The sequence below is a fragment of the Rhamphochromis longiceps genome, linkage group LG6 (assembly GCF_057381845.1).
Source record: "Rhamphochromis longiceps isolate RC_006_pf linkage group LG6, R_longiceps_female_GT1.1, whole genome shotgun sequence".
Lineage (NCBI taxonomy): Eukaryota > Metazoa > Chordata > Actinopteri > Cichliformes > Cichlidae > Rhamphochromis > Rhamphochromis longiceps.
This window is the reverse complement of record NC_140562.1, coordinates 35,639,957-35,662,244: the sequence shown is the minus strand read 5'-3', so window position 1 is coordinate 35,662,244 and position 22,288 is coordinate 35,639,957. Positions and strand designations below refer to the sequence as shown.

Here is a 22,288-nt window from a genome sequence, read left to right as displayed (position 1 = left end):
ATTTTCTCCTACAAATGGTAAATGTCCTTGTATAAAACAAGGAAACCAATAATGGTCCTTTTTAGGTTGCTGCTGGCCATGCTAGTCCACTACCTCTTTATTTTCTCTTGCTTGTAGCTCATACTAAAAAAAATGACTATATAGAAACAGTACAATGAAGGGACATAGTTAGCTTCTGTTGGTGCTCCCTGCCTTGTCAAAATTTGTTCATTTACTACTGTAGAAATATACCTTCTTCTCAAAGCATTAGAAGAAGCATCTCCCAAAAAGTGAAGGCTTACTTTCAAAATCGACTTAGAAAGAATAATTTGATTGCCTTAAAGCGTTAACTATAACCTTTAAGTTCCTATTTCTGTGTTTTAGTGGCTTCTAACATAAACTATTAGGAGAAAATAAAGAATATGATATAATCTCTTATTTTTGGAATTTGGGTGTTTTCAGTCTCTAGCCATGCAGTCTGCCTTATCAAACATTTATGAAAGAACAGGTGCATCTAAAGAGCTCACTGAATTTGCCACTGCTGTAACAAGTCAGTTTGTTAAATTTCTTCCTTAATAGATATCCCATAATCAGCTGCAAGTAGTGTTATATGAAAGTGAAAATAAGCTATTTCGAGCGACTATGTTTTGAATGTGTTTTAAACTGTAACTGATGTCTTAGGATTGCAAAAGGGAGTGCTTTTTTCTGTTTTCAAAACTCAGATTTGAAGTGTCCTGCCACCAGCAGAAGGAAACGATCTACCACTTTGATTGACCTCAGAACCAGCTTGAGTGAGTATCCTAAACTGCCAAAGATAGACATTGCTATTTCTATTCTGTCTTTGACAGAATGAACTGTCTATCCCACTTACTTTACTAGTTTCTTTAAGCTTGCTGCTTTGCTGAAACCACTTCCTAGAAGCATGTTGTTGTGATGAGAACCTTTGTGCTGATTGACCGCATGCAGGAAAGTGTCATGGTGGTTTATATTTGAATGCAAAGTTCACAGACAGTTGGCAGGTAAAAACAAAGTGCACAGTTATTAGAAGAAAAACAAGGAAAAAGTTGCACAGTTTCAGAAAACAGAGGTCATTGTGTTTTGTTCCTGTGACGATTACTACTTTGGCCCCTTAGAAATGTATAAAAAAACTATTTGCGGGGAACCTAGGAGTGATTTTTGACAGTAATCTAATGTTTGATAAACAGATTAATGCTACAATCAGGACCAGTTTCTTTCATCTTCGGCTACTTGCAAAAGTGAAGCCATGTCTCTGTTTTAGAGACTTTGAGAGGGCTATTGCCTTCATTTCATCTCGCCTTGACTTTTGTAATAGTCATTACTCTGGTCAGTGTGTCATCAGTTAGCCTACTGCAGCTGGTCCAAAATGCTGCAGCACGGTTATTAACTGGCACATGTAAGCCAGCCCTGCCTGCCAGTTCACATTGATTTTAAGATTTTATTATTTGTATTTAAGGCGTTGCATGGGTTAGCACCCTCATAGCTTTCTGATCTTTCAAATTGGTACACTCCTGCAAGATCACTGAGGTCTGTGGGTCAAATGCTCCTAGCTGTCACGAGGTCCAGATTAAAGCACACAGAAGATGGGGCCTTTGCTGTAACTGCTCCTAAATTGTGGAACAAACTGCCCCTTCACATCAGGACCCCCCCCCCCCCCCAACATTGGACACTTTCAAAGCCTGTCTGAAAACCCAATTTTATTCCTAAGCTTTTATATCAGAATGAGTTTGTATGACTTTTATTTATCTTACTTCCTACTCAAATCTTCTTATTTTCTTAACTTTTGTCATGTCTTCCTATGTTTTTATCTTGGTCAACAGTTGTTTTCTTAAATGTGCTTTATAAATAAATTTGACTTGACTTGACTTGACTAGACTTCATGCATTTGTGGCATCATCTATCTATGAGAGCTATTGTTTCTTGACTTTGCTCTGGTTCACTCCTGCATATCTACATCAAATATTTGTCTTGTGAAAAAAATTCTTTAAACAAGTTTATACTGGTTTAACTCATTTCCAGTAAGAGTCTCATGATAACTGTGACCAGTGATTATAACAAAAATGAAATATCAGACAGAAAATAAATAATCAGACTATATTCACCCATTTGCACACACTCTACATAAACTTAGCACTGTGCACTCCACCACACTTTTCCATCAAGCAAAGCACATTCAAGCTTTTCACCATTACTCAAAGTCTCCTTTTGTGAACTGGAAAATAAAACCACAGACCACTGTTACAGTCACTTTATTTGTTAAATTGTCATGTTAAAATATTTACAGACATAAATGTCAGCGTCCCTTTGTACATGATCATTCTTAATGAACTTTAAACTCTGTAATCTAAAGGTTTTTCTCTGTGGTTTCCTTTTTTTCAGTATCTAAATATCAGGACAAAGAACAAATTGAGTGCTGTTTAGATGGCATGAAGGATGTTCCTGTTCCATACATTTGTGAGAGGCGACGCGACTATATTGTGGGTGGTCCAGGCTGTGCAGAGGCTTTCCTTCACTGCTGCAAGGAGATGGAAAAAGTGCATGTTGACAGGAAAGTGGAAGCCCTCAAACTGGCTCGCAGTAAGAGATGGGGACTGGGGATGGGAAAACTCTTTTTGGGTAGATCACGTATATTAGTTTATATATTTAGTTGTATGCTAGTTTTTAAAAACTCATTCTCATCATATAAAAAGTATAAGAGTACTTTTTGATCACATCTTTTAGATGAGCTTGATGATGATTACATAGACAGCTATGACATCTCTGTTCGGACGAGCTTCCCCGAAAGCTGGCTTTGGATTAACTTCACACTACCAAATTGCACTCAAAACATCAAAAACTGGTAAGTACAGCCAATAAAAAAGCAATGCACAAAAACTCGTTCCACTTCTCTAAGGAATTTTTTTGCCACTGAAACTGATGGGACTTTTCTATTTCAGCCGTACAACATATGAGAAAAATGATATACCTTTACCTGACTCAATTACAGCCTGGCACTTTACTGGCATTAGTATGTCAAGGACTCATGGTGAGAATTGTTTCTGTGCACAAATTTTTCTTTTTTATATGTACAATTCCTGTTTCGAAATTGTTACACCAACCTTAGCTTTTAAAAAAAAAATATTGATCTATCAGTTCAACAGAAAGCTGAAACTATATGTAAACATTTTTATACAATATGTACATTTGGCCAAAGAAAGATGAAAAAATTTGGTTTGGTGTCAAGCGTATCACGCACAGCTCACAACTCACAACATAAAACTGAAGAGTTAAAGTATTCAGTTGGCTGAAGTTGTTACAGTTGCTGCCTAAAGTGAAGAAGTACAACTCGTGTTATTTTTTTTAGATTTAGCATAAATTGTATTTTATATTTCCACTCACAAATGTCTCGCGCTTTCTTTTGCTTTTGTTTTATGTTTATTTGTCTCTCATTTGAAGGTATCTGTGTGAATGATGATTTAGAGATCTTAGTACAGAAGACATTCTTCATTGATCTCAGACTGCCATACTCTGCAGTCCGTGGAGAGCAGCTGGAAATTAAAGCAATTCTCCACAACTATGAAGAAGAGCTTATCAGAGTGAGTCTGTGCTATTAAACCCCAATGTGCAGAATTAGTTAGAACTGCTGGAAATACCATGCCAAGATGCCAAGAGGACTGATGAAACTGATGTTTAAAAAATATGATTTAGTGTCAAGGGTAACAGGTAGGTTTCTGCAAAATCTCTCCTAATGGAATGAAGATTATTAAAACATGTCAACCAGCATCTTTTAATCTCTACACTTAAAATTTGAATGATGGTGGTGGGCCAACTATATGTTATCATATGGGACTTTCGCAGTCATGGAATTATTCAGTGATCCCATATTCAATGCAAAGTATCTGCATTGTCGTGGCTTTTAAAAAAAATCTACTGTCCATCTTTACCCATTTCAAGGTGCGTGTGGATCTGAAAGAAGAAACCAACTTGTGCAGTGCAGCTCATAAGCGCGGGAAGTATCGTCAGGAGGTCACTGTTGGGAGTGGAACAACACGGGCTGTAGCATTTACCATTATCCCCATGAAGGAAGGACTTTTTCCTATTGAGATTAAAGCAGCTGTTAGAGATGGTGGCAGTGATGGTATCAGGAAGATGCTGCGGGTAGTGGTAAGAAAGATTTGTTGCAGCACTCGATATATCATATGAGAATGGTTTGAACCTCTCATTTCTGTCTCAGACCACTAATTGTCTCCAATACACCTTCTGTTGACACTCAAGGGCAGTTACAACAAATTAAATTAGTATGAGTAACATAACCAAGAAAATATTTAAAAACATTTCAACATGCATTGATGCCTGCTCAAACATCCAGGTAAGGAAAGCCACCCAAATTGATTCTTTTTATCTGGACGTAAATATATACTGTTTATAAGGTTGGGGAAACCTGCAATCAGCTGAGACTGAAGAAATTACTTGGAAGAGTGACGAAACATTTCTCCCACTGAAAACGCAAGATCAAGATGAACAGAATCAATTCTTTGTGATTTTAACAGGCAATTATCTGTATTAGCAATTTACTCAGACAGTGTTTACTCCTTATCTTAAAACTACTGTTTTTTCAGCCTCCAGGTGTACTGACGTATAATACAAAAACTCTACTATTAGACCCTGCTAGGAAAGGAAGAGGTAACTTTACTGTTTAAATAGTTGCAATGTGCGAAATATATATAACTTATATTTAACAAAATATATTTATTCATTATTTATTTGTTTATTTTATATACAATCATTTCAGAATCCACTAACTTCTTATCTGTCTCTTCGATTAGATGGCAAACAAGTGGAAATCATCAAGAGTGCCATTCCTGAAACAGATATGGTTCCAGATACAGCTGCAAGAACACAAATCTTTCTAAGTGGTAAGACCAAGAACCTTATTTTCCCAAAGCTAACACTTCTTCCATAAAGTATACACAAGAAAATCATATGCCAAAAGATTTTGAATAAACAGTGCTAGCTACCCGACAATGACCATTACATCTATGCCACAGTGTGCGCCTATCTGAGTTCGCACTGAAAATATTGAAACAGTTAAAGATTGGTTTATTAAAAAACACATGCAAGTCCATTGCAAACTAATATTACTCATAATTCAAAAAGTTGTTGTGACTGTAAAAAAAACCAAAAAACCTGAAAGCAGATTTGGAATCATCCTCAAAAACTGGTTTAGAAAAGTGTGTTGTGGTTTCTGATGATTACAAAAAGATTTTTTTTTGTTGACCTTTGTAATCAATAGATTAGCCCCATTTCCAACTCAGTAACTGTGGGTTTTCTTATGTCTATACAGGAAGAGAGCAAATGAGCACACTATTGGAGAACGCCATTAGTGGTAAATCTATGGGAACTCTAATCAAACAGCCCGGTGGCTGCGGAGAACAGAACATGGCTCGCATGACCTTGCCTGTTATTGCAACCATGTATTTGGACAAAACAAATCAGTGGGAGTTTGTGGGCTTTGAAAAGCGTAACGAAGCTCTTCAACACATAACAACAGGTAGCTTAACACACAGAGGCATGCAGACAAGCTCTCCAAAATGGTATCAAATCAGCAAATTTCAGTCAAGTGTTGACTGGTAATTAATGAAATGTTTTGCCTTTGGTTTTGTCCAGGTTATACAACTGAACTTACTTATCGAAAGCAAGATGGCTCTTTTGCAGTCTTCCCCAACGAAGATGGCAGCACCTGGTGAGTCAGCAAAACTCCAAAATGATTGTTAGATAATGGATGTATTGTTTTAGGGAAAAATAAATAATCCAGAGGTGCTCATGTTCTCTCTTCTGTAAGGTTGACTGCCTACGTTGCCAAGGTTTTTGCAATGGCTTATTACCTGATCAGAGTGGATAAAGATGTGATCTGTGATGCCATCAAGTTTCTCATCCTGAACACGCAGCAACCTGATGGCATGTTTAAAGAAGTTGGATATGTGTACAGTCAATCGATGCGTGTGAGTTTCCTAATTTTAATAAAAATAATTTATTAAATTAGGTTGTATACAAAAATGAAATGTTTACCTTTGTATATGTGTATGTGTAGAGCGATCTGTTAGGAACAGATTCAGATGCCTCCATGACAGCCTTCTGCCTGATTGCTATGCAGGAGTCTCGAGAAATTTGCAGGTCCTCTGTTAATGTGAGTATATACCTACATGCACTGTACATCCACTAGATAAAAAGAAATACATAGTGTAGATAAAAAATTTGACTGTTCTATATAATTTACAAATAAATTGGAGAACAGCAGCCCACTGGCATTAGGAAAGTTACATCAAAGACCATATACTATATCTGGATGTTATATTTGCATCTATGTCTCATTGATTTATCTTATCTTCTGCATTTATCTTATATATTTCATTTGGTGTCTGTGCTTCATGTGCAGAGTTTACAAAACAGTATTAATAAAGCAGTGGCCTACCTGGAGAAGCGTCTACCCAGCCTCATTAACCCTTATTCTGTTGCAATGACATCATATGCCCTGGCTAATGAAAACAAACTGAACAAGGAGATCCTCTTCAAGTTCATCAGTTCAGGTGGTTTCACACAGTTGTCCTAAACATAAGATTAAATTAGTGTATTTATGTTTTAGTGATCCAGATATGTTTGAGGACGACTTTCATCCCAAACAAGGTATACCACTTTGATCAAAAAGTTCCAAATTCCGCAGATAAAAATCAAAAACCTTGATTTTAATTAAAAAAAATATCCTTACCAAAGATATTTAGAAGTACACGGGTACTTCTGCACTGCCCTGAACATGGCTCTATTTTAACAGATAGTGACCATATTCACAGTATAAAAACCTGTGAATGTGGGCAAAAAATGCTAATTATGACTGAGCTCATCTGAGGTGTCAACTATGAGATCATCCCTCAGATGAGGGATGAGTATGACTCTTGAATAAGTTTGAGATAGAGCTGATATTTACTCTCTGTTTAAGTTTGAGGTCTGTGTAAAAATTGCAAGTGCAAGCAATCTTTGGTTTACAAAGATTATCAATTTTTATTTTATTTATTCTTATTATATATATATATATATATATGGCATTATGTAGCGACAGAACAGTTGATTCATACTCATATCAAAGGGAATTCTCAGCTCTCACTTGCCTATTTGTTAAATGAAAATGCCTCGTGGTCAATTCCATCTACTAGTTAAAATCAAACAACTGAAAACAGACGCTCTTGGGAGACAGAAAAATAGATACAGCAGATACAGCTCTCAAAAATGAGAGAAATGTGGAATCCTTCTACTTAGTGCCTTTGTGTGCTTAAAGATTTTGTTAACACAACAACAACTAACAATAATAATAGTAATAATAAAACGAAATATATGTATTTGTAAAACTTTTTTGTAATTGTATGTATGGATCCTCCACAGACAGAACCCACTGGAACGTACGTGGTGAACGTTATTACACACTGGAGGCCACAGCTTATGCTCTGCTCGCACTTATCAAGGCTGAGGTGAGCAAATCCCACTTACACTGAAAATACAACAGAGGTGTAATTCAACTCAAACCCCTCAAAACAAACTGGGAAAATTACATAAACAAGTAAAGTTGATAAAAGCCAATACTAATTTTAGCTAACATGTAACACTTTTCAGTCTTGAAAGGCTTAAATGACTTTGTGATTTATTTGTTTTTTTACGTTGTCTTAAACAATAGTTGGCTTAGTTTTTCTGAAGGTCTATCAAAATTGTTTTTTTTAAATTTAGTTTAGCTTTTTTATTCACCTAGGTTAATAATCAGCATGTAATAGACTCATAGTAACAATGCTACATGCGTTAGCTAAAAATAAATAAATAAATAATAAAATGATAAAAAATAAATAAATAAAGATAAAATTGGCTGTTACTGTTGGCTACAAAAGTGGGGCCCATCTGATGCAAACTGAAATTTCTTCAATATTTGGGATTTCTTCATTGATTGAGTTTTTATTGGGGGGGGGGGGGTTAAATTTTCTGACTAACAATGGCACAAGATGAAAAGTCAGCAGAGAGACTAAATATAGTCCTTTTATCAGGGACTAGAATTTGTTGTTCCGGAGCCGCATGAGTGAGGGATGATTGTTTGGGTTAGTGCGGACAACTGCACCAATTTCACAGTTGTTCTTAATGTCCATCACTGGTCACCAGGTCTATCTATTTATGTGCTATCGATTTATTTATGTTCCCAGAAAATTGAAGCCTCTTCTATCATAGTGTGTTGATGACATCAGCCTCATGTATATGTGGTTTTAGTCCCAATGCCTTCAGTTCTCCTTGCATTCTGCATGTACAACTGCTCTTCTATTATTAAACATGGCCATGAATTCTACTGTTTGTTTATTTAATGATTCAGACAAACATTTTTTCCATGACTGCGGGATATGTCTTCTGACTTAGTTGCTTATGTTCCTTTATTAAAGGCCTATGAGGAAGCCACACCTATTGTGAGATGGCTTGGCAAGTACCAACAGGGAGATGGAGGTTATGGGTCAACTCAGGTAAAACAAAAGTCCCTCTGACAGTTTATTATGTGTCTGTGTAGCAAAACCTTACCGATTTTTTTTTTTTTTTTTGTCAGTATAGAAAGACTCAGTCTAATGCGTATATTCTTCTTCAGGCTACCATAATGGTGTACCAGGCAAGTTCAGAGTACTGGATCAATGCTAAAGAACCAGAGTATAATGTGGATGTAGACATCCTGCTACCCGGCAGAACAATGACTGACAAGTACAGCTTCAGCAAGGCAAATCGTTTTACCACAAGAACATCAAAGGTGAGCCGAGCATCTTGTTCAAACAAGTAAGTGTGGTGGTGAGTTTGGGATTTGGGAATGGGGAAGAGAAAACTTCAGCTCTCGTTTCACCAAAAGAATTATTGGAGAAAAATGAAATTGAGGTTAAATGGGACATGAAGCAAAAACTAGTCCTGAACTTGCATGAGCCAGTTAGAGGTAACAACAATTTGGCAGCGAGTGAAGGTACAAGCCCTGCATGTTGATACTGGAACCAGGGTTGAGAGCTGAAGCCCAGAAAAATCCAAAGTGCCACTGGAAGGTGGGTCCAGTAAGAACACTTGACTCATATTTCCAGCTTAGAAAACAGAGAAAGAAGGAAAATCCAGACTGCACAGATCATGACAGTACAGCCTACAAAGACAATGTTACTAATCTTAGCCAGTTTGCTGCAGTAACTTCAGTTAGTTTAATATCTGTTAGTTGGAGCTGAGCTTAGTGTCCCTATCACTCATGTTGAGCCGTTTTTGCATCAATGAAACCAAATGTATAGCTAAACTTCAGGCTTATCTTTAATTCATAATCATTTACTTATACATTTATTTATTTACTTTTACAGACCTATCAACCTGAGTGTTTAGCTGTAAGTTTTAGATGTTATTGGTGTTTTTCCACAACCCATCCCACTCTGTATCCCACACACTGAAGTCCCTCTGCCAGTGGAAAGCCAAAGTTTTTAGTGGGCAGTTAGCTTTTAGTGTGCAATGTTTATCAAATCAACCTGCTAGGAGGATCGTTGGGAACAAGAATTTTCATAAATAAAATAAAATACAAATAAAATACAAACATTTATAAAATTGTGATTTTCATTGAAAAATTAATTTAAAAAAGATTAAAAAGAAGAAAGGATAACGTGGCATAACATGATTATGTTTATATATATATTAGGGGTGCAACGATACACAAAATTCACGGTTCGGTTCGATACTTTGGTGTCACGGTTCGATATTTTTTCGATATAAAAAAATGTTCATGCATTTTTAATTTGTCATTTATTAAAATTATAAATATATATTTTAACTCAAAAGTACAGTTTTTAAATTTAACCCTAACCCTTGTGCGTGTTTTTTATTGTGACAGCGAATGCGCACCTGCGGACCACTTATGTGCAGCCCTGGTTATTTAGCTCATCATATCGCAGCCACAGAAATTCTTTTGTCCATGAAACCATAAAGCTGCACTTTCTTTTTGCCTTATAGTCTGATTTGTCATAACTTCTCCGTTTTGTGGTAAGCTTTTCTTTGGCTGTCACTTCTTCACCCTGACCTGTCTTATTTGGCTCAGCAGAACTGAAATGCTTTTACACGCTCACTCACATAAGCTCAGCGATTCTCTGCGCGATCAACCTCTCACATGTGTAAGCTGCGGGAGATTTCACTTGTCATGTTTGCATAGTAAGCTAACGATTAATAAGACGATGTCAGAGGAATTGGTGCACAAATTATCATCACTCACAGATCAGTGCTGTCGCTCTCTATACACAGTTCGCACGATTGCAAAGTGAAAGCAACAAAACAAGCGCAAATTCAAACGCGACTTCAATATGTCACATATTGACAGTGGCTCACCGATGCCAATGACATAATTACCCAGCTACATTTCTGAAAGAATGCAAAAGCATTGACATATATTTTTCCTACAATAGCCCGACGGGCAGGGAAGAGGAAGATTTTGGTAGCCCGACTGAAAAAAATCGCTAGCTCCAGGACGTCGGGCTAGCAATATTGCGAGCCCTGTATCTGATTGAGGAATCACTCATCTTTGGAAAAGAGAGTTTATTACAGAGAAATGGCTCTTTCCAAAATAAAAGCTATACTATCCGCTTCTTCTGGGCTATATTCTCAGCAGCATAAGGAGAATCATGTGCTAACAGCTGTCTAAATGACTCGGCTAAAGTTAGTAGCATGCTTGCTTTTTTTTGTCTGCTTCCACTTGTCTTTGCACTAGGATGATGTCGGTGTAAATGTGCAGTCATATTCGTTGTGTTCCCACTAGTGCTTTCAGGTTAATCTCGTTGAAATGACCTTAACGCCACAACACGGCAAATCTCCGTTAACGAGCTACCGCTGATCACTCAGTGCATGGGGCTAGACGGCCAACACGTTAACGAGCTAACTGCGCTAACACACTAGTTCACACCAATGTAATTGAGCATTGCATGGCACATCCAACATACTGTTTTACTTTAGTCCATGACTCGCTTACCTTCAGGGTCATACGTCACATGAAAACCAAAATAATTCCAAACGCCAGATCTGAATGAGGTTCAATTTGCCTGTTGCAAGTAGAGCTTAACTTCTGTCTCGCTAGCTTGCCCTGCGCTCTTCCTTCTGACTATGCTGTCTGTGTTGAGCGCTCAGTGGATCTGCGCTCGACAGTGCAGCCTAGGCGGAGTAGTCAAACACAGATTCACTGAGCGCTCAACACAGACAGCATTGTCAGAAGGAAAATTGATAAAAGAAATTACAAATGTTGTATTGTTCGATACATATGCGTACCGAACCGAAAGCACTGTATCGAACGGTTCAATATCGATACGAATATCGTTGCACCCCTAATATATATATATATATATATATATATATATATATATATATGTGCTGCATATATATATATATATATATATATATATATATATATATATATATATAAATTTTTTTCTCAATATTTCTAATCATTTTTTATATTTTGAATCTCAATAGTTCCCTGCTATAAACAAGGATATACAAGTGAATGCCACAGGAAATGGAGAAGCAGTTTTAAAGGTAAATATGGCACTCAGTCATGTAATTACATGTGCTGCATACATTTGTAACAGCTTTGTAGACGTTTAGCTTTAGTATTACGATTTACAATTTAAAAAGGGGTCCTTGTTAAAAGAAATGTTTAGTTTGTTTGTTTTTTAATAAATGCACATCTAAAGAAAGGTAAACTCATTTTTAGTTTAAAATTAAGAATTCAGGGTTGTTGGGTAGGTAAGGTTCATTAGTAAACATTAGCTCTTGCTCTTTATTGACTCTACTTATTACCAACTACAGTTTGCTAAAAATGTATCTTTGAATGAGAAAAATGCTGAACACTTGAAATATTATAAGATAAGATAAGATAACCTTTATTAGTCCCACACGTGGGAAATTTGTTTTGTCACAGCAGGAAGTGGACAGTGCAAAAGTTATGAAGCAAAAATTAGAATACAATAAGAATAAATACAGTACACAACTGTGCAGAATAGAATAAAATTAAATAAAATACTATATACAGTAGAATAAAATAGAATAAAACATACAATAGGATAAAAATAGAATACAAATGCTATATACAACTGAGTAAAAATACAACGATGCCAGAAAAGAGTATTGCACTTAGTGTTATTGCACATGTGTCGATGTGTGTGTTTGATCAGTTAAAGTCTTTGTTGTGAAGTCTGACAGCAGTGGGGAGGAAAGACCTGCGAAATCTCTCCATCCCACACTGTGGGTGCCGCAGCCACTGAAGGAGCTGCTCAGTGCTGTCAAAGTCTCCTGCATGGGGTGGGAGATGTTGTCCAACAGGAATGACAGCTTGGTCGACATTCTCCTGTCACTCACCACCTCCACTGGGTCCAGAGGGCATCCTAGAACAGAGCTGGCCCTTCTGATCAGCCTGTTCAGTCTCTTTCTGTCCCCGGTAGACATGCTGCCACCCCAGCAGACCACACCGTAAAAGATGGCTGAGGCCACCACAGAGTCATAGGTCTTCAGGAGTGGGCCCTTCACTCCAAACAACCTGAGTCTCCGCAGCAGGTACAGCCTGCTCTGCCCTTTCCTGTAGAGGGCGTCTGAATTATGAGTCCAGTCCAGTTTGTTGTTCAGATGAACACCAAGGTACCTGTAGCTGTCCACAGCCTCAATGTCCATACCTTGGATGTTCAGTGGTTGCAGTGGAGAATGCTTGTGCCTGCGGAAGTCTACCACCAGTTCCTTGGTTTTACTAGTGTTGATCTGGAGGTAGTTCAGCTGGCACCAGTCCACAAAGTCCTGGGTCAGTCCTCTGTACTCCTTGCCGTCCCCATCAGTGATGAGGCCGACTATTGCAGAGTCATCAGAGAACTTCTGCGGAAGCACTGGGTGGAGTTGTGGGAGAAGTCTGCATTGTAGATGGTGAAGAGGAACGGAGCCAGAACCGTTCCCTGTGCGGCCCCCTGTACTGCAGACGACCCTGTCCGACACACAGCTCTGAGTCCTCACATACTGTGGTCAGTCGGTGAGGTAGTCCAAAATCCAGGTAGTGAGGTGATGGTCCACTCCTTAGTTCTCCAGCTTGTCCTTCAGGACCGTGGGAAGAATGGTGTTGAAGGCACTGGAGAAATCAAAGAACACGATTCTCACAGTGCTCCCAGCGGTCTCCAGGTGAGCAAGGGAACGATGTAGGAGGTGAATGACGGCATCATCCGCTCCAGTGCCAGGCTGGTAGGCAAACTGAAGTGGGTCCAATGATTAGCTCACCAAGTGCCGAAGCTGAGCCAGGACCAGCCACTCCAGGGTCTTCATCAGGTGGGATGTCAGAGCCACCGGCCTGTAGCTGTTGAGGTCCTTGGGGCGTGAAGTCTTTGGCACTGGTACAACACAGGAGGTTTTCCAGAGCTGTGGGACTCTCCCCAGCCTCAGGCTCAGGTTGAAGAGGTGCTCCATCACCCCACACAGTTGGTCTGCGCAGGACCTGACGACCCTTGAGCTGATGCCATCTGGGCCCACTGCCTTCTTGGCTTTAATCCTCCTCAGTTCCCTCCTAACCTGGGTGGTTGAGAAAGACAGGCTGGATCCTTGTGTTGAGTGTGTATTGGATGCTGTTGTTGGGGGTGGGGAGGAGTGAGCAGGGTGAATAGAGGAGGTGTGAAGTGTCTGAGGTGTCAGAGGTGGAACAGCAGCAGTGGGGGTGGGTGAGTCTGCAGCCGATGTTGAAGACTGCCTCATGGATGAATCAAATCTGTTGAAGAAATGATTCAGTTCATTTGCCATCAAAAGAGATGAAGATCAGCGAAACACTTGCTCCTTAAAGTGTTAAAGGATGAAGCTTTCATTCGAAATCTATTTCTACACTCAAGTGAGCTCAGTTTAATAACTTGTTCCTCAAAGCACATTACCACCTCAGTCCAATACAAGTAAGATCTTTCTGCCATTTTCAGATCATGTCGCTGTATTACGCTCTGCCTAAGGTATTAGAGAAGGACTGTGAGTTGTTCAACTTGTCTGTGCAGATTGTCCCAGGTAAATTTCAATGTCCATCTCCCTGTTGTTTTTGGTATATATGGGTGTCTGTCTTTTTTGTATTTTGCTCATCAAATGCATTGCTTTTGCAGAGAAACTAGATGAAGATGAGAAGATATACAAGCTGACAATAGAGGTTTTGTAAGTACTTCCAAATTGGACTGTTCTGAACAGCACATTCAAATAAATTTCTGTGCTTGTGTTTTTGTTTTAACCAATCTATTTTTTGCCTATGCAGGTTTAAAGAGGAGCGCAATGCATCCATGTCAATTATAGATGTTGGTTTGCCAACTGGATTCACATTTAACAAAAATGACTTGGATGCTGTAAGAGCTTAAAAGGACACAAGTATCCAAAGCAAGAATGCACAATAACTTATTATTTGTACTAACCAGTTACTTTTAAATTCTGTGTGTGCAGTTGTCTAAAAGCCACTCCAGGATCATTTCAAGATATGAAAGCAATACGGATCTTTCAGAAAGGGGCTCACTCATCATTTACCTGAATAAGGTAAGATCGTCTGTATGGCTTCTTTCTGAAATTCAGACGACTTATGTTTGTGTTTCTTTTGTGACTGATAAGTTGCCTTTTATTTATATAATCATAGACATACTTCACTACTAAATATGTTCAATATAATAGCTACTTGATATACTTCAAAGAGCTATTGTGTTGATTTCTCCTCAAATTTAGGTAATTTTAATCCCATTTTCTCAAGTATGCCAGTGTTAAAGGGTCATCCCTGCCTAATTACAAAGTCTGCTGTTCAGCATGTGTGTTTCAGTTGTGTTTTGCACTACCTACACATATTTTACCTTTGTGGGACACCTCTCCGCAGATTAGTAGCGTACAGCCAGAGATAATCACTTTCAGGATCCATTCAACTATGGAAGCAAGCTTCTTGCAACCAACTGCAGTGTCCGTCTATGAATACAACAACAGTGAGTCTCTAAAATCAGATATCAATATAACAAATGTCAGTTTCCAAAAACATGATGAGAATTTTATGGTTTTCTTGGTCAACAAAGACTGTAATATATATATATATATATATATATATATATATATATATATATATATATATATATATATATATGTGTGTGTGTGTGTGTGTGTGTGTGTGTGTGTGTGTGTGTGTGTGTGTGTGTGTGTGTGTGTGTGTGTACATATATATGGTTATATTATATGGTTATATATATGTACACACACACACACACATATATATAGATATATAGATATATATATTGGCTGGTGTGACATCCCATGAGTGAAAACAAAGTATTTTTCAACATCTTCTTTTCTTGCAGAGAAACCTTGTGTGAAATTCTATCACCCTGAAAGGAAAAATGCAGAACTATTAAGTCTGTGTAGTGGAAGAAAGGAATGTGTATGTGCAGAAGGTAAAGAACATTACCACACTATCTACTTATATATTTATTCCGTTTGAATTTATTCTATTTGGAACTTAAAGAAACAGTCAGTGACAAAAGACATTAACACTTACCTTGAAAGATGCGACCTTTATTGATGGTTTGTGTGTAGCAGAGCATCACATGCTGCAGACAACAGAATAGTAGCTACTAATTTCTTTTAATCTTTTGTCAATCACAACAAATTGGAGGGCATGTGGACAACCATACAGTCTCACATCCTCCTTTGCTTATAAACTATACAATATTTTATCGTAATCAGAGCTTTGAATACTCATATATTTAGAAAGTAGCATGCTTGCATAACAACTTTTGCAGTGTTTAAGAATTAAAGACATTTGTATATCTTATCCCCATTTTAAGAGGCTCAAAAGTAATTAGACAAGTGGATTCTTTCCACGGTTAAGAAAAACTTCTTCACATTATGGCACTCATATCATTGTCTAGTCTACTATCAAGAGATCCCTCTGAGTAAAAACGTATGAAAACCTCTGGTTACACTCAAATTAGACTTTGACAGAAAAGCTCTAAAACAGCCTGGACAGTTCTGAAAAAAAAAAAACATTGGAAAGATGAAACCAAGCTCATAATTAGAAGCATTCCAGATCATCTCTCAATCATTAACCCAATGTTATGGCATTAGCATGTATGGCTGGCAGTGGATTATGGTCACTAATATTTATTGATACGTGATTATATAACTATTAGGATGAATTCCGAATTGTGCGAGGCTGCACTATCTGTTCTAATTCAGCAAAATTCTTTCAGTGGGGCTGGGTATCCTCACTAATTTTTATAACTGATTCGATTCAGATTCACTAGGTCCCAATTTGGTTTGATCCCTGATTCGATTTGATTCCATTCCATTGTGACTCTTTCAGTCAGAAATATTATACTTCTAATCATTTATCAGTACATATCCATATTTTTATATCAATGTATAAAAACAAAGTTGACACTTGTGGGACTTCAACAGAGGTGTAAGCATCACAGCAGATGCCTTTATGTCAAAGTAACTGAGGATAAAGCACAGAAACACATGAAAGGCGTTTTGCCTGGCCTGGCTTTTTATAGCGGATAACATGTCTTGAAAATATAACTTTTATATTTTATAACTTTTAACGACAACAAAAACAATAATAATGATATTAATAACAACAATAATGATATTAATGATAATGATAATATTAATGATACAATTTGTTGGTGCCTTTTACAACACTCATCTTACACAGTGTTGAAAGAAAATCAACATCTAGGAATAATATGAACAGCTGAACGCATTCACATCTGCTCAGTCATTCGAGTCATCGCTTGTGAATTTACTTTGGACCAATGCTGTATTTCCAGAGAATTGCAGTTTTCAGAGAAAGAATGAAGTCGGCAATGAAGATCGCATTGAAAAGGCCTGTGAAGTTGCAAAGGATGGCAGTATAGATTTTGGTAAGAGATATTTGTTAATGAAAAAGTGAGAAAACAAGCAAATGGTTTAACGATCTACAACTTGCTTCTTCTCAGTTTACAAAGTGAGAGTGGAAGAGTTGGAACCCTATTGGTCCACTGACTTTTACAGAGTACAAATTCTTGAAGTCATCAAGGAAGGTGGGTGTTAATTTCCTTTTTCTTTAATGACTTTCTATTAAGCTCTGCGGTTCATAGGTAGACATAAAGTTTATTTATACATATGTATGTATATATATATATATATATATATATTAGGGGTGCAACGATACACAAAATTCACGGTTCGGTTCGGTTCGATACTTTGGTGTCACGGTTCGATATTTTTTCGATACAAAAAAATGTTCATGCATTTTTAATTTGTCATTTATTAAAATTATAAATATATATTTTAACTCAAAAGTACAGTTTTTAAATTTAACCCTAACCCTTGTGCGTGTTTTTTATTTTGACAGCGAATGCGCACCTGCGGACCACTTATGTGCAGCCCTGGTTATTTAGCTCATCATATCGCAGCCACAGAAATTCTTTTGTCCATGAAACCATAAAGCTGCACTTTCTTTTTGCCTTATAGTCTGATTTGTCATAACTTCTCCGTTTTGTGGTAAGCTTTTCTTTGGCTGTCACTTCTTCACCCTGACCTGTCTTATTTGGCTCAGCAGAACTGAAATGCTTTTACACGCTCACTCACATAAGCTCAGCGATTCTCTGCGCGATCAACCTCTCACATGTGTAAGCTGCGGGAGATTTCACTTGTCATGTTTGCATAGTAAGCTAACGATTAATAAGACGATGTCAGAGGAATTGGTGCACAAATTATCATCACTCACAGATCAGTGCTGTCGCTCTCTATACACAGTTCGCACGATTGCAAAGTGAAAGCAAAAAAACAAGCGCAAATTCAAACACGACTTCAATATGTCACATATTGACAGTGGCTCACCGATGCCAATGACATAATTACCCAGCTACATTTCTGAAAGAATGCAAAAGCATTGACATATATTTTTCCTACAATAGCCCGACGGGCAGGGAAGAGAAAGATTTTGGTAGCCCGACTGAAAAAAATCGCTAGCTCCAGGACGTCGGGCTAGCGATATTGCGAGCCCTGTATCTGATTGAGGAATCACTCATCTTTGGAAAAGAGAGTTTATTACAGAGAAATGGCTCTTTCCAAAATAAAAGCTATACTATCCGCTTCTTCTGGGCTATATTCTCAGCAGCATAAGGAGAATCATGTGCTAACAGCTGTCTAAATGACTCGGCTAAAGTTAGTAGCATGCTTGCTTTTTTTTGTCTGCTTCCACTTGTCTTTGCACTAGGATGATGTCGGCGTAAATGTGCAGTCATATTCGTTGTGTTCCCACTAGTGCTTTCAGGTTAATCTCGTTGAAATGACCTTAACGCCACAACACGGCAAATCTCCGTTAACGAGCTACCGCCGATCGCTCCGTGCATGGGGCTAGACGGCCAACACGTTAACGAGCTAACTGCGCTAACACACTAGTTCACACCAATGTAATTGAGCATTGCATGGCACATCCAACATACTGTTTTACTTTAGTCCATGACTCGCTTACCTTCAGGGTCATACGTCACATGAAAACCAAAATAATTCCAAACGCCAGATCTGAATGAGGTTCAATTTGCCTGTTGCAAGTAGAGCTTAACTTCTGTCTCGCTAGCTTGCCCTGCGCTCTTCCTTCTGACTATGCTGTCTGTGTTGAGCGCTCAGTGGATCTGCGACAGTGCAGCCTAGGCGGAGTAGTCGAACACAGATTCACTGAGCGCTCAACACAGACAGCATCGTCAGAAGGAAAATTGATAAAAGAAATTACAAATGTTGTATTGTTCGATACATATGCGTACCGAACCGAAAGCACTGTATCGAACGGTTCAATATCGATACGAATATCGTTGCACCCCTAATATATATATATATATATATATATATGTATGTGTGTGTATATGTGTATATATATATATATGTATGTGTGTGTATATGTGTATATATATATTCAGTAAAAGAAATTTCTTCTACTTTGTCTTCTAACTGCAGGAAATACCGATGTTGGTCCAGAAGGTCAACCACGCATATTCATTAGCTCTCAGCACTGCAGAGAGGCTCAGGGTCTAACAGCAAGTAAAACCTACCTTATCATGGGCACATCCAAAGACATTTACAAAGATGATGAAAAAAGAATGTGAGTTTTTATATATGTGCATGTGTGTGGATCTTGTGCATTTCTTCTTTTTTTTAAAAAAAAAAAAAAGAAAACTCTTTTATTGAGAAAGCACATTAGACAATAGCAGTAGTATGACTTTCTATATTGCTTTTGCTTTCACATTTTTTAACTTTTAGTTTTAAGAACAGAGAAAAAAAACAAATAAAAAACAAAACAAACAAAAACCTGTTGGAGCTTGGGTGAGGGGTAGCAGGTAGCCAAGTTACCATCACAATATTAGCATGAGTATTTGAATCAGCCCAGGAGCATTAAAAGTGGCACGGTTCATAGAAAATCACACCTCACAGGCTCAACATATTCTGTCCACTTAGACCAGGGGTGTCCAACTCCAGGCCTCAAGGGCTGGTGTCCTGCAGGTTTTAAATGTGTCCTTGATCCAACACAGCTGACTTAAATGGCTAAATTATCTCCTCAACATGTCTTGAAATTCTTCGGATGCCTGGCAATGAACTTTTCACTTTATTCAGGTGTGTTGACCCAGGGTTATATCTAAAACCTGCAGGACACCAGCCATTGAGGGCTGGAGTTAGACACCCCTGACTTAGACCATATTCTGTAGAAGGTATCCCTCTGCACTATGAGAAAGAAAGACAGTTGTATAGGTCTCTTTTATACTTATGCATATACAAAGGTTTCTATCATTAGAATTCAGTTTATTCACTGGTATGTTGCCCAGAAATATGGTTTCAAAGGTTAAAGGAAAACTGAACGGCTACCTTGAGGTACCCCTGAGCCCGGTACCATCCCTACACACTGGTCCCTGGGTGCCAAATGGCTGCCCACTCCTTCACTGAGTGAATGGGTTAAATGCAGAGGGGAATTTCCCCATGTGGATCAATAAAGTATATATTATTTTTATTATTATATTTTTATGTATTGCATTTGATACATTTGGGTGTTTGGGGCAACTTTTTGTTAACAACAATGTTAATTTTAGATTAAAAAAAAGAGAGAGAGAGAGAGAGTTTGGTCCGTAACATTTTGAAATTATGGCAAGTATTAATCATGTTTATGAGATCGAGGTCTCCAAAACTCTTGTATCAAATATGATACAAAAGGGTATTATAGAAAGATTTTTTTTCTTATGTCCATTGCATATATGTCATCTGTTTCATTTTTAAATCTTATTATATCAGGTTTAATATCAGCATTCAGCATCACAGAATGTAGATGTTGCAGATCTAACAATTTCTCTTCCAAGTGAAAATTTTCCCTACTTGATTTTTTCAGGTAGGAGGATATACTGTTTATTTCGCCTCTAATCAGTGCCTTCAGTGTGCAACATAATATTCCCTGTGACACCTCCTCATTCTCGTTATAATCTAATTAAATCTCTATTTCTTTTTTCAAACTCTCTTTAGCATATGGGTAATTTAGAATGTTTGTGTTCAACCTCCATAAGGTAGATCTATTTTTCCTGTTCAGGCAGATGTCATCATAAATAGAATTATGATCTGAAATGGTACAGGGACCTATTTCACATCACCACTGATGTTGATTGACACCAGTTTCGTTAACCTGCTACTCATTTAAGTTGCAGCCCCTGTAGTTATTATACACATTTTGATGGGCTCCCCGCTCACCCTTGTAAACACTGAGCATAGAACACATAAAAAAGATAACATCAAAGAGGACCAAAAATCAAACTGAGGTCCTAACTTCCAAGGTAAAGGTCTCTGAGATGGACCCTGCTTCACCTCCAAAGGCAGCATCTTCATCAGTCTGTGAAGGAGGTCCTTGATGGCTAAGGTCTCACCATAGAAACTACCTCTGAGAAAACCTACTTATTTATTTATTTTGCACCATAAACCGAATATAATAGTCTCAAGTATTGAAAACAGAGTGGGTAGACCTCAATTTCCTGAGGATGAAGGCGCTCTCCTCCTGAAGGCTCTGAGTTTTTCTTTGTAACCAGGGTCCCGCTTCTTGTTCGCCACGCCGCTCCCTGGTTCTTTGCCCACCAAACTGAATTAAACTAAAGCCAATTTGCACCAATTTTATGAAATAAATCCCAAACAAACAAGCAAGGTAGATTTAAGGTTCAATCAAATGTTATCATGTTGCTGCTCATAGTGTTACAATACATATGATATTTCTGACTTTTTAAACTTGCCTGTGTGAAGACCCAATGTTTTTGGTTTTTTCCTCTCACTTTTCTTTGCTCAGATACCAGTATGTGCTTGGTGAGAGAACCTGGATTGAGTACTGGCCCACAACTGCCGAGTGCCAGACTAGGGAATATCATTCTACCTGTGTGGGAATACAGGACCTGGTCCAGGTATACAAACTCCATGGATGTCCAAGGAAGTGAACCTGAGAACTACATAGAATTCTACTTTTTGTTTTGAATTTACAAAATTTACAATTCTGATATGGGATGCAAAAGTCGTAATATTGCAACAGAACTGTTAATTAAAATATCCATATGTGTGCTAATTGAAAGTAGAATTCAAGTTAAATACAGGTCAGTATGGATTAAAGTCTTTCATGGGATAAAGCAATGCAATAAACACGATAAACTGAAAAGACAAACCTTACCTAATAATATCATCTTCAGCTCTTTAGATGCTAGCGTAATAAGTAGTTCTACTAGCACATGCTACCTTTGTTAACAATACTGAATTTTGCTTCTTTATTTTCTCTCAAGCAGTTAATAAACATAAGCTTGATATGAAATGATGTTCGTTGTTTGAGTTAACAATGTGCTACCTATTGATTTTACACAGTCCATATTCATGCAGATCTTGCATTCTTGCAATGAGTTGTGCACCTACCCTTACAAAATAACACATTCAAAACATTGTCTGTTTTTATTACATCAGGAATAGGATCATCACATTATAATGATATGTCTTTGAAATGGTTATTAATATTTTTTTCTGTAATGATTGAAATTTTATTTTTGAAGACATTTGTGAAGTCATTAATACTTAAGGTTAAAGGAATACTTTGCTCAACAGCAATTTGACTAAGAGAAAATTAGGGTTGTTCCTATTTTGTTCAATGAGTGGTGAAAAGCAAGATATTTGAGCTTTTCAAACTTGATTTTAAACATTTTGATAAAAGTCAGTTGAGTCCAAGAGCAAATTAAAT

The 22,288-nt window shown here is 37.7% G+C and overlaps 1 protein-coding gene across 1 annotated transcript in view; it reads left to right on the top strand.

Annotated features, from left to right (window-relative positions):
* The window catches only part of LOC146668500 (complement C3-like), a 36,362-nt gene extending 14,526 nt beyond the window's left edge, over positions 1-21,836 (top strand). The window contains exons 17-43 of the mRNA XM_085410427.1: positions 702-770; positions 2,377-2,574; positions 2,719-2,836; positions 2,934-3,022; positions 3,433-3,572; positions 3,931-4,140; positions 4,596-4,659; positions 4,803-4,892; positions 5,321-5,527; positions 5,644-5,719; positions 5,819-5,978; positions 6,068-6,163; positions 6,413-6,563; positions 7,411-7,496; positions 8,442-8,519; positions 8,639-8,794; positions 11,515-11,577; positions 13,977-14,058; positions 14,151-14,199; positions 14,297-14,384; positions 14,479-14,568; positions 14,897-14,999; positions 15,366-15,458; positions 16,839-16,931; positions 17,007-17,090; positions 19,009-19,153; positions 21,362-21,836. Of these exons, the coding sequence (XP_085266553.1) occupies positions 702-770; positions 2,377-2,574; positions 2,719-2,836; positions 2,934-3,022; positions 3,433-3,572; positions 3,931-4,140; positions 4,596-4,659; positions 4,803-4,892; positions 5,321-5,527; positions 5,644-5,719; positions 5,819-5,978; positions 6,068-6,163; positions 6,413-6,563; positions 7,411-7,496; positions 8,442-8,519; positions 8,639-8,794; positions 11,515-11,577; positions 13,977-14,058; positions 14,151-14,199; positions 14,297-14,384; positions 14,479-14,568; positions 14,897-14,999; positions 15,366-15,458; positions 16,839-16,931; positions 17,007-17,090; positions 19,009-19,153; positions 21,362-21,506 (3,023 nt within the window). The 3' untranslated portion in view covers positions 21,507-21,836. The remainder of the gene's footprint in view (positions 1-701; positions 771-2,376; positions 2,575-2,718; positions 2,837-2,933; positions 3,023-3,432; positions 3,573-3,930; positions 4,141-4,595; positions 4,660-4,802; positions 4,893-5,320; positions 5,528-5,643; positions 5,720-5,818; positions 5,979-6,067; positions 6,164-6,412; positions 6,564-7,410; positions 7,497-8,441; positions 8,520-8,638; positions 8,795-11,514; positions 11,578-13,976; positions 14,059-14,150; positions 14,200-14,296; positions 14,385-14,478; positions 14,569-14,896; positions 15,000-15,365; positions 15,459-16,838; positions 16,932-17,006; positions 17,091-19,008; positions 19,154-21,361) is intronic.
* The last annotated feature ends 452 nt before the right edge of the window (positions 21,837-22,288 follow it).